The following is a 12,151-nucleotide window of genomic DNA, read 5'->3' on the forward strand; positions in this document are numbered from 1 at the left end:
GTGAGAAACAAGCGAAATGATTTACACAATCTTCAAATCACATATCTATAGCCTACAGCTTCCCCCTCGTATGCGATCTATTATTTGATTTCTCCAACCATTTATACCCATTATGATTGAAACTATAGCTAGAACAGCTACGATGTCAAGATTCTGAGCCTAAACTGACTTCAATCTTCATCATGACGTTAAAAGTTCATGAAGAAAGAAATCGAAAGTGTCGCCTTGACGAGGGCTGCGTGTTTTACTATAGTTAGGGAGCCAACGTTAGAATCCAGAGGCCCTGAAAGACGAGGGCCAGCCAAGAGAAAGAAAATTCAGAAACTGTCTACGCTAAGTTTAAACAATCATAAATTGTCTGAAAGCAATCTGGTAAAAACATGTCATTGTTCGTGTTACTTGATGTTTCCATAGCAACAAGATTTTGACAGGCATATTTTGAAAAAATTGCAAGTTTTGTCTTTTCCCGCTTTTTATGCCGTTGATTATTTCTAATCAAGCTATTTCAGCTTTTTAAACAATCGATTCAACGGAGTTGATGGCCTAAGTAGTTCTTCCAACACTCGACTCATGTCAGGCCTTTGTGAAGGTGTTTGTTTTATGCACTGCTGAATGAGCCATTTGAGGTTATCCTGCTTTACTTTCTTTGCTTCCTGTTGGAGCTCGTGGGGTTCACCAGTCGGTAGTTTTCGTGTCCACATTTCCAACAACAATACACCGAAGCTGTACACATCCATCTAGGGAAGAAGGTAAAGCTGTTAGCGAGAATCTATTGTTTACAAAATGAGGGGCAGTAGTTTATTAACAAAGATATATAATTCCGAATCGAAGCTTAATTCGTGTACTCTAAGAGTTTACTAAAAGGTTAAAACATGGCTGGCTAATGAGCTTCTTTCTCTTTCGATTCGAGACAACACTTAACTTGGATAAAAACCTTTTGGATGTACAGGACTTGATTTTGATTTTATAGGTTTTCGTTGTATTTCGTTTAATTTCATTCTATCGCATTTTACTCTATTCTATCAGCTTTGCTAAGGACAATACTGTGAGTAAAAGATGAAAAAAAAGTACAGGCCGAGACTCCAAAGCAGCCCCATCCTTACATTCAAACGAACTTTTCCTGATGCCGAATCTGTTATCCCCTACCAAATTGACAGGAATATATCATGGCCCAACTTCTCCCACCCCAACCCAGTAACTGGCATCCTCTGGATTGGTTGATGCATCTATGCCTTGCAGCTCATCGTCTGGACCGTTCAGCCTTAAATTATTACTTTTAAAAATAGCAAACTTTATTGCTATCAAAACACTCTTCAATGAAATTCAAAAGAATACCCCCGGGAGAATACCATTGTTGGTAAGGGATACAGTTGGGTCCAAGACACTTATTAAATTGAAATAATTTAAACTGTACAATATTAGAAAGTGTAGTGGCTTGTTACGTTGTAAATGGCCAAATGGCCGCCATGAAGTTTATTGTTTTAGTATAGGGTGCACCACAGTTTCCGGATTTTTGCGGAGGAATCTCATTAATTTGCCGTGGCATACATAAGATGCGTCGATGACGTCATACCCGATTGTCTTGATCTCATGACTAAAATGCGGTGGATTCTCATTAACGTGACATTAAATTCAATAGGATGATGTTGTTTAATTTCAGCCTTACCAACAGGTTATTATCCGGTTTGACAGGTTTATCAATGTTGTCATGTTCTATTTTTATCTTATGGCAGTCTTGGTCAGTATCACCGGTTTGACAAGTTTTTAAAGTTACTTTTGGATACATAATGTCATAGTCCATTTTTATTGTCCTTCAGCGTATAAAAGCGCAATAGCGGCCAAGTGCATCATTAACAAGTTGTGAGTTTGAGAAGTAATCATGGATTTTGATATTATTTTGAAAGAATTTGAAAATGGTATCTGGCAACGAGATACCAAGTAATCGGCTTTGTCTCGCAGTTTATCGAATGATGGCGTTGACATTTCCACAAGAGGTATGTAGTACCAATTTTGAAATCTTGTATATTTATTTAAAAGATTATTAAGCTCATAGATGGTCTTATTCCTTTAGCAAGGTTGTTTCCTTTCTCTTGTATTATTCAGGCCTCTACTCGATGATGTACAAAATTCACCGATTTTGTTTTCTATTTTCAGGATATTGAACAGCTTCTTGTAAGCGATGTACAGAATGGAGCCGGCAAAAAACGATCAGCTGAGGTATCTTTGATTGGACGTACAATATTGTTTGGTTTATTGAGATACTAATACGTTTTTGTGCTATTTTGTAGGATGATGCAGGCATGCCGTCTGTCAAAATGACTTGCCATGAATGTGAAAAATGTGGAAACATTTTCACCAGATTAGACGCTCTAGAACGTCACGAAAAGACTCATTTAAAGATGAAAGAACAGCAATGTTCCAAATGTGACAAGACTTTTTAACACAAATCCGATCTACAACGCCACGAGAAACAAGTTCACAAAAAACGAGCGGCTCAGCAAGAATATAAGTGCTCTACCTGCCAAAAAGTGTTTCACAATATGGCTCTATTTCAAGCTAACCAGCAAACAGCTCACAGCAACCCCTCTATAGCCACAAAAACGATCACGCGAAGATGACTCAGATAAAAGCTCAGTAAGATAAACTTTGCCGTCTTATCTCTGCAAAGTTACATTCAACAAGATGCCCTGCTAATGGCATTTACACGGAATGCTTAATGTAGCCCCATTTATTCCCTATTGTATGCTTCGCAGATTTTTAAAAACTATCCTCCCTTCGCAATTGAAATAATTGAATGGTTTTATTCAGAGAGACTGCATGATATTTTATCGTTGCGTTACTGGGAATCATACCGGAAATTACTGTGTGATAACGTCATAACCCCTACTTGAACTGGTCTGGTTTCCTCCGCGTTTTAATATTCGATCTGTTTGCGAAAGCATAGTTTCTTCGCTGTGAACTCTCCCAATTTCCACCGTCTAAACTGTTGAGTACTACTTAGAAGTTATTATTTTGATTTACCGCTTGAAAAACGTTTGTTTTCTTTCTGAAAACGGCAGATCAGAGTCTTAAATTCATACATGTGGCTGCCATTGAACGAAAACAACTTTTCAAATGATGATTTGCTTTGACGTCACACAGGTAGAGATGACTGGGTCCCTTCCCTCGTGATATACGCTCCGACCGTTATAAACAGGTAGAAGATAATAAAATTGTGGATTCAGGGAGTCTAAAGGGTGACCGCATCCGTTACATACAGGTGACCGCTATATGCAGGTCAACTTAACAGTAAATATAAGGGACGATTTTTGGGAAGTTGTTCAGTGACCGTTATATACAGGTTTGACTGTATACCATTTAAAATTGGATTTACCCAGGAAAATTGGCGAAACAAAATGACCACTGAAAATAGTTTGACCATTTGGAGAAACATTCGGTTTAAAATATTGCCCTCTATCTAAGCAGGGAAAAAAAAGGTCTCTTCTGATTTTCGGATTTTGTGTATTTGACTTAAAATACATAGATAAGTGTCGTTCTGGTGTTTTTTAAAGCTTTACACTTTAAAGGGACTGCCTTAGAATACATGCCATAAGCTTAACTGCAGCAATTGTAATCCTAGGCAAACTTTTGAAAATTTCACTGGGCTCCTGACTGATATTATAATTTTTTCAAGAGCTAGAAAAACTGTTCCCCAAGTGACTTTAACCTTCGTTGAAATTTTCATGTCGACTAATTTTCATATTTTTGCATTCCGGATTCCGGATTTTAGGTAAACCCTTCGCAACTCAGATTACGAATGCGGCGGCATATTTTTATAAACGTTCGATCGCTTGCCAAAAAATAACGCATAATGTTCGTTGCATCACACTTGGACAAAACAAACAACAAAAGATATTTATAAAGAGAGCGTTTGAATCAGCGAACAGAACCGAAGATACCATTTTTTCAGTACTTGCCGTGACGCTATAGAAGACAATTAACATTTCACAATGGGCACGTGCAAAAAAAACAACTTTTCCTTGCAGAAAAATCAAATAAATGTGATCGGCGCATCACAGAAACTTTGAAGGAAAATCTTGTCTATAAAGGGAGAGAGTATTACCGTTTGAATCAACGAATTGTGCCATACAGAACCGAAGATATCATTCTTTTAGTACTTTCCGTGACGCAACAGAAGACAATAAACATTTCACAATTCACTCACGCCGACGCGTGCTAACAAAACAAACTTTTTCTTTGAAGAAAAATCAAATTAGCCTAAATATGATCGGCGCATCACAGAAAGTTTGTTTTGTCTACGCAGAGAAAGCATTTTGCCGTTTGAATCAGTGAATTGGGCTGAACAGAACCGGAAATATTGTCTTTTTTCAGTACTTGCCGTGACGCTAAGACAATAAACATTTCATTCACTCACGCCTGACGCCAGCGCGTGCCAAAAACAAAACTTTTTCCGTACAGGAAAGTCAAATTAGCTTAAACATGATCGGCGCATCACCAAAATGCGTTTAACAAAAATGACAGTACTGTGCAATGCATTATTGAACAATTTTCAAAGAAGTTATTTTGACCACTTGTGCAAGTAGAGGAATAGGAAACACTTCTGCTTTACGAATTATGAGTGTCTTTAGAATATGGCTCAAACCATCTATATGAGCAATTTTTATCAATGGACAACATCTTCAAGGGAAAAAGTCAAGATGTGCTGGTGAGACGTTCGGACATGATGTCCGATGACCGACAGTTATTTCCAGCACTGGTCATCATAATCATAATACTCTTATAAAGCACCAGTGTTATCAAGTGCTTAAAGGCACCATCAAAAAGGCTCCAAAATAATACAGTGGAAACCAATTAATACGACCACATGTTCAGGGCCCAGTTGTTCAAAGCCCGATTAAGATAATCCTGGGTTAATGTTAAGTTTGATCCGAGTTTAATTGCTAATCAATAATCATTTTTCCAAAAGACTTTTGCCCTTCAGTTTTGACCAGGACTTTTCTTTAACTTATGCAAAAAATCAGCATTTAAATCACTTTTAACGAGCGAGATACAAACCTCGGTTAACTTTTAATCGGGGATTAGCGTTAATCGCCTTTCGAACAACTGGGCCCAGGCTGTTAAAATGTGGTCAAAATAACAGGGAGGCTGGATTTACGAGGGTGTAAAACTATGGAAATGACTGGACTTTAAATTCATTCTTACCTTTGGTGACTGTTCATTGGGAGTGTTGGCCTCAGGAGCGGCATATATTCTAGCGCCTGGATTCCGTGACATTTGCTCACTCACAACATTTACGGATCCGTAGTCAGACAGCTTGGCTCTCCAAGTATCATCTCCGCTCCATAACAGCACGTTTGAACTGCTGACGTCTCGGTGTAGAATGGGACTTGGCTTGTGGAGATGAAGGTAGTTTAAACCTTTAGCCACATCCAGAGCGAGGATGACTAATTGGCTGTAAGTTAGTTCGGATTCCCTCCGAAATAAAACGTTCCGTAAGGAAGTATCAAGCAATTCAGTTACAACCCAAATATTGTTACCATCATTTGTGCCACCAATAAGCTGTAAGAGATTGGGATGACGAGAGCATGACGCCATAATCAATTCTCGTTCAAACTTTGAACGATTGTAATCGGAAAGTAAAGAGATGTGGAATTTTTTAACAGCTACTTTACAACCACGAAATGTACCTTCGAACACAGCGCCATAGGCTCCTCTGCCCAACTCTTTATCGCTCAAGATTATCTCCTCGCGTGGAATGGCCCAGTCATTTGACTCACCCAATGCTGCTCGTGCCTTTTCTTCTTCCAATCTATGCAGCCTTTCTTCTAATATTGTCTTCTCTCGACTTTCTTCTTCCAAATGGCGCTGTAGTTCTCTGATGCTGTTTTGAAGACTCTCGTTATTACGTTGTCTTGACAGCCCTTCATTTTCCAGTCTTTCTTCCAACTGCCTGACATCGATTCTCGCTTGGTTCAACTCGTCATCCAATGCAGTTTTTGCTCGTCTCTCTTCTTCCAGTGTGTTCTGTAATTCGTTAATGAATCGTTCTTTGTCTTCAAGCTTTCTATGAGTCTGCGCAAGATCACTTTCAAGGCTTTCCTTTAACTCAGCATTCTGATTTCTTGCTTTGCTCGATTTCTTTACTACTGCGGTTCTTTCTTTTTTCTTTCCTGTTTCTCCATTTAGTTCTTCTGCTCTTCCTTCTCTATCACCAGGTTTTCTTTGCATCTGTGCGAGATCTCTTTCCAATTCTTCTATCCGGTTGGCATAACAAAGTCGTGTCTGTTGTTCTTCTGTAAGTGCCTGCTGAAATTCATTAAGGATGATCTCCATTTCTTCCATGTCCTGTTCTTTGTCTTTGCGCAAACGTTCTTCCTCATCCCCTGAAAGATGCATCTGCTGAGACTGCCGGTGTTGCTTTAGATCCTAAAATAAACAAACAAGAGACTTACAAAAGGGGCTGTTTACATGAAGAGATCAGTTGAAGAGCATGAAATTTTAAAAACAGAAAAAAGATTTTTTTTTTGACTACAGATCTGACATCTCACACATATAATCCCTTTGTGGAACGTCTAGACCGACAATAAAAAGAGTGCCCTTGTGTAACCTTCCTACCAGTAAGCTTATTCTCTCAATGCCAGATGACACATAAGGCCATCATGCTACCTCGTCATTTTATGTGCATTTTGCAGACGTGCATGTTTTGCATCAAAAATAGCCCTGTTATCGTTCATCAGCACTCACGTCCAGAAGCTGGAGCTAGTCATCATCCTATCAACCCTACCAGTGCCCATGAAATACTCTTTAGTTAAAGTACCTATCACCCCTACATAGTTTCCATGAATTTCGAAAATTTAATGCCGCTAAATGTAATTTAGGTTAAGTTAGACTCAAGCCAATGCTGTCCTGCAGTATTTGGGTGGGCATGCGCATTTTGGATCACATACGGGTTTTTGCAGGGATATCTGATGCCTTCCAGATGTGTGAGGGCGTGCATGCTGCATCGATCAGTGAATCTGCTTGTGGCGTGCTTTTGCTCTCTGTTTTTATTGCGTTGACTTCAGGCCTTTAGTGTGTGTTAGTAATGGCTACCCGTCAAACAAACACTGGCATGGAAGCGGCTTTTTTCCTGTTCCCACTTTCTCAGGCTCCTGTGACCAGTGCAAACGCGCTTTCGACAATGGTGCCAACACTCCACGCGGTTCGGCCAGATCCCATTCAGCCATCTGCTTTGGGAACTACCATTGTTTCATCAGCGTCCCATGCCCCGGTGCCTGGACAAGCTCCGTCCCTTTCGCCAAACATTGTGGCGTTACTCAAACCGTTCAGGCCGCTTTTCAGGCCCGCGAGCAGGCAGCCCAGACACAAGCCATCTCAGGGGGGTTCCATTGCCATTCCCGCTTCCATTACGTCTCTTGGCTCCTTAACGTCATCTCTCTTGGCCGCAGGGACGAGTTTTCCATCTGGACAGGCCGCCAGTGTGACCCCTCAAGATAGGCCTGCTCCTATAGTTGTTCCTTCCTTTGTCTCCACTTTTGCCTATACCTGCGCTCGCTTCGTCATCGGCGCTTTCCTTGAGCAGCGTTTTGCTCACTGCTCCGATTTCACTCAATGCCGCCCAAGTTCCCAGTTCTATTACTGGCGTTGTAGCGGATCAACACTTTGTTGTTGGCCCAAGATTCTCGCTGATTCCAGCAATATTGGTGTCTCAGATTGTCTCCCTGAACCTCAGCTCCTTTTGGACGGTTGTCTTGTCTTGACAACAATTCCAAAAAAAAACAGCGTCGGCGTATTGATGACATAGCCAGCTGGACTAAGTGCCTTCACCATTTTCTCGTTCATCCTCACTACCTTTTTTTGGTAGCGATGGAAGGACTTGACGGTTTACAAGCTCCTTATTTATGCATTTATCGCCACTTCAACGGCCGAGTCTGGTTCGCGTATGATCAGGCTTTCCGCAAACATGCAGCGGCCACGCGGCATGTTTCTTGTATTTCGTGGAACAAGGGACATTGCACAGCCCCCTACGCTACTTGCTGCTATCACCATCGTTGCAGCACATGCTCTGGCTCCCATCGGGCTCTAGTTTGCCCCAATCGATCCGAACAGAAGTCCCAGAGTGATGGCAAACGTCGTGCACGGTCTCCAGCTACCAGTTCCTCGCCAACCAACAAGTCTCGTCGACAGTAGTATTCTAAACGTCATTGAAAGTGACTTTCTTCGTGTTTTTGTTCAGTTTCACTTGTTGCTCTTTCGCGTTGCTTATGTTTGGTTAACGTAAAAAAAAAGACAAACAAACAAATAATCAAGAAACTAAAAGAGCACATCAAGAAGGAAAGAAAGTATTTCCCGACGTTTCGTTCTCGGCGTGGTCATATACGTGACTATATTCCTTGTTAAGTGTGGCCTTCGAGCCGGAATTTTAGCTGAATGGTTGCTGACAACTTAACAGATTGATTAATGTAATCCATCGGGTTTCAATTTAGGTATCCGGTTCCTGTCCTTTTTGTGAAGCCTCTATTGGACACTAGTTATGCTCTTCTGTCGATTTATTAAAACTATTTAATTATTCCGTTATTTAATTATTCCGTGTTGCTTGAGGTGTTAATTTATGCATGTTTAGTTAATTGATGCGTCTCGTCCACATTTTTTTTTGCGTGTGTGTGTGGTAGGGTTACTCTTTGGCTAGCCTGTGGCGGACTTGGGCCTCATGTGTGTGAATTGTCTCTTTGCTTTCCAGCTTTTACTGCCTTTTATCCAGTCTCCATGGTTAGCCCATTGAAGGCAAATGTCTTTGCACGTGAATTGTCGAGTCACCCTGACCAGACCAAAGTTTCTTTTGTTTTGAATGGTCTACGTAATGGCTTCAAACTCGGTTTTCACTCGCCTCGGCGGCTCCAGTCCGCCAAAAGAAACAAACCATCTGTGAACCAACACGCTGATGTAGTGGACAATTATCTAGCGCTCTTCCTAGGGTAGCAGGCCCTTTCCACTTCGCCCATTACCAAATTTGCATGTTAGTAGTTCTGGGGTCATCCCCAAGAAAGGGCAACCAGGCAAGTGGAGACTCATTGTTGATTTGTCATCTCCGGGGGGCCTGAACGTTAATGATGGCATTAATGCCGAGGACTTCTCCATGCAGTATATCAGGGTTGACCGAATCATTAGTATGATCTCTAAGTATGGTCGTGGGGCCCTCATGGCTAAATTTGATGTGGAGGCGGCATACCGTAATATAGCAGTGCATCCATCCAATAGTTATCTTTTGGGTATGAAGTGGTGCAACCTCTATTGTGTGGTTTGGCCCTTCCTTTTGAGCTTCGTTCGGCCCCATTTATCTTTAACTCGGTCGCTGAAATGGTGGAGTGGATCCTTCTCAATTCCTACAATGTGTGCGATCTGCATTATTTAGATGATTTTTTTACTGCTGGCCCCTGTGATTCTAATCTATGTGCCCAAAATTTGGCGACTTCACGAGCAGTTTGCGATTCCTTGGGTCTCCCCCTCCACCCTGACAAGTGTATTGGCCCATCTTCTTGCCTTGTGGTTTTTGGTATCGAATTGGATTCTGTGGCCCAGGTGGCTCGTCTCCCCGCTGAAAAGCTTCATGCCTTGCAGGAGCTGATGCAAGCTTGGCTTGGCCTGGCCATCGCTGGTGTTCAAGGCATCATTTGGAATCTCTCATCGGCCATCTACATCATGCTGCCAAGGTGGTCTGGCCAGGTCGAACCTTTCTGCGTCGCATGATTGACCTCCTGCGTTGTTTTTGCAAGCGCGACCACCCTATCCCTCTCAATTCCGAGTTTCAGCTGGATCTTCAATGGTGGCATCAATTTTTGTCTTCCTGGAACGGCGTCTACTTCTGGCTTTTTCCAGGCATGTCAGCTACCCCTGAGTTAGAAATTACCTTGGATGCTTCTGGTTCTCTCGGTTTTGGTGCCTATTTCAGGAACCAATGGTTCACCGGATCCTGGGCCCCAGCTCAGGCTTCTCAGTCAATAGCCTATAAAGAGTTGTTTCCCATTGTTATTGCTGCACGTGTGTGGGGTTCTTCCTGGTCAAGGCATCATGTTCTGTTTCCTTCCGATAATGATTCCCTGGTGCATATCTTGAATTCGAGAACCTCCAAAATTCCTTCTTTGACGCGTCTTCTCCGCCACCTCCTTGCCTCAGCTGCTCAATTTAACTTTTCTTTAGCCTCCCTTCATGTTCCTGGTGTTCTTAATACTATTGCTGATGCTCTATCCCGTTTTCATTGGCAGGAGTTCAGGTGATTTGCTCCCGAGGCGCAGTTGCTTCCAGTGACCGTCCCTCCCCAGCTATTGGCAGAATTGATCGAGCCTTCCTAGAGAGTCAGTGCCACTTCTTTTTGGTGCAGGGATTGGCAACTTCCACTCGCAGGTCTTACGCCTCTGGCCAGAGGAAATTCATCCAGTTCTGTTCTCAGATGGGAAAATTGCATCGTAGTGGCTCTCAATGCCCTACCGACAAGTGGACATTGTGCTTGTTTGCCACCTTTTTAGCAGGTTCCATCAAGGTCTATTTATCTGCTATTCGCTCCTTGCACATTAAAGAGGGCTTCCCGGATCCTCTTGTCGACTATCTCCGTCTTTGGAGGGTGGTCAGGGGAATCAAACGTTGTCAAGGTTCCTCAGAACTGCAATGATTGCCTATTACAGAAGACATCCTAATGGTTATTTTTAGCGCCTTGGACCTATCGCTATTTGACCATCGCATATTCTGGGCAGCTTGCAATCTCGCTTATTTAGATTTTTTGCGATCAGCTGAGTTCACAGTTCCGAATCTGGCTAGCTTTTCCCATTCTCTTCACCTGAGCTTAGCTGACATTGCCGTTGATTCAGATTCCAAGCCGTCTTGCTCGCGGGTGAGGATCAAAGCTTCGAAGACTAACCCTTTCCGCAAAGGCTGCTTTATCCATATCGGTAGGGGAGTCTACCCCCTCTGTGCTCTGCAATCTGAGATGGACTGTTTAGCTATCAGGGGTAACTCAGGTGGTCCGCTGTTCTTGCTTCAGGACGGTCGGCCTTTCTCTCAACCCCTCCTTGCCAATTGGATTAGACAGATTTTGGCTAGGGCTGGCGTTCCCGGCAGCTTCTCCAGCCACAGCTTCGGGATTGGTGCAGCCACAGTGGCTGCTCACCGTGGCATCCCTGACCACCTTATTCAGGCATTGGGTCGTTGGTCTAGTAACACCTATCAGCTTTATATCAGGACGCCCGCTGAGGCCTTGGCTAATTTGTCCTGTCTTCTGACTCCTTATTCCTGAACTTCGCCATCCAGCTTGTTGGCTGTTGGAATTCGGCTCCAGAGCCCTGTAGCCTTCGCGTTTTTATAGGCCTTTTGGACTTGACGGTCTCCTGCTTACTGCTCCATTTTTGTGTGGCACAGCTGTGCTTTTTGAACATGGTGGGCTGGCACTATTGGGCTAGTCGCTGGTGACCATCTCGCACCGTGGCCTGTGGGTTTCCACTCGATTGCAGTGTTATTAGAGCTCAGATCTTGCAACCCTGCCTTTATGCGACGGCAATTTGGGCTTTAGGGGCTGCTCTCGTCTTGACGTTCAGGTTGCATGACTGATGATTCGGGCATACGATCCCAAGCGGGGATTTCACATAGCCTCGCCTATCGGATACAGCAGGCCGTGGCCAACCTACGTGCTGAGTGCTGCCTTTTTCTGGCGAAATTGGGGCATAGTTACTTGCCTTAAATGTTGTGGACTGTGCAGCCTGGCCTTTTGAATATGGCAGGCTTCTTCCCTTGCGCTTTCCTCATTTGCATGTCATGCTGCATGCCTTGCGGCGTATACTTGGGTAAGTGGGTCTCCTTCTCCTATTTACGCTTTCTTGAGTTGGGGGAGGGTGCTTGGGACGGTTTGGATGTGGCTCAGGTCCCATGTCCCCCCTGTTCACGGGCCCTTTGCCCTTCCAAGCACCTTGTTGGGCTAAGGGTTTTGGGTGGTTGCCGCTCTCAGGATTGCCATGGATACCTGCGTGCTCCGCTCGTTTCTTGCACGGCGCCACCTTCTCTTAGGCACCTTCCCCAAGCTCATCTATTGACGGTGAGTTTAATTGCGGCTAAATGTAATTTAGGCTAAGTTAGACTCGAGCCAATGCTCTCCTGCGGTATTAGG

At 43.2% G+C, this 12,151-nt stretch overlaps 1 protein-coding gene across 1 annotated transcript; it reads left to right on the forward strand.

Annotated features, from left to right (window-relative positions):
- Positions 1 to 8,987: 8,987 nt before the first annotated feature.
- LOC146451140 (uncharacterized) lies at positions 8,988 to 11,317 on the forward strand. Its single transcript, XM_085099551.1, has one exon. The coding sequence runs from the start codon at positions 10,691 to 10,693 to the stop codon at positions 11,285 to 11,287; it is 597 nt and encodes a 198-aa protein (XP_084955677.1). The 5' UTR covers positions 8,988 to 10,690; the 3' UTR covers positions 11,288 to 11,317.
- The last annotated feature ends 834 nt before the right edge of the window (positions 11,318 to 12,151 follow it).

Source organism: Pavona decussata, unplaced genomic scaffold (genome assembly GCF_977016875.1).
Source record: "Pavona decussata unplaced genomic scaffold, jaPavDecu1.1 SCAFFOLD_396, whole genome shotgun sequence".
Taxonomy (NCBI): domain Eukaryota; kingdom Metazoa; phylum Cnidaria; class Anthozoa; order Scleractinia; family Agariciidae; genus Pavona; species Pavona decussata.

Bases quoted from the DNA above. Each gene is read 5' to 3' on its own strand.
- LOC146451140 (XM_085099551.1), top strand. From the start codon at position 10,691: ATGGTTATTTTTAGCGCCTTGGACCTATCGCTATTTGACCATCGCATA.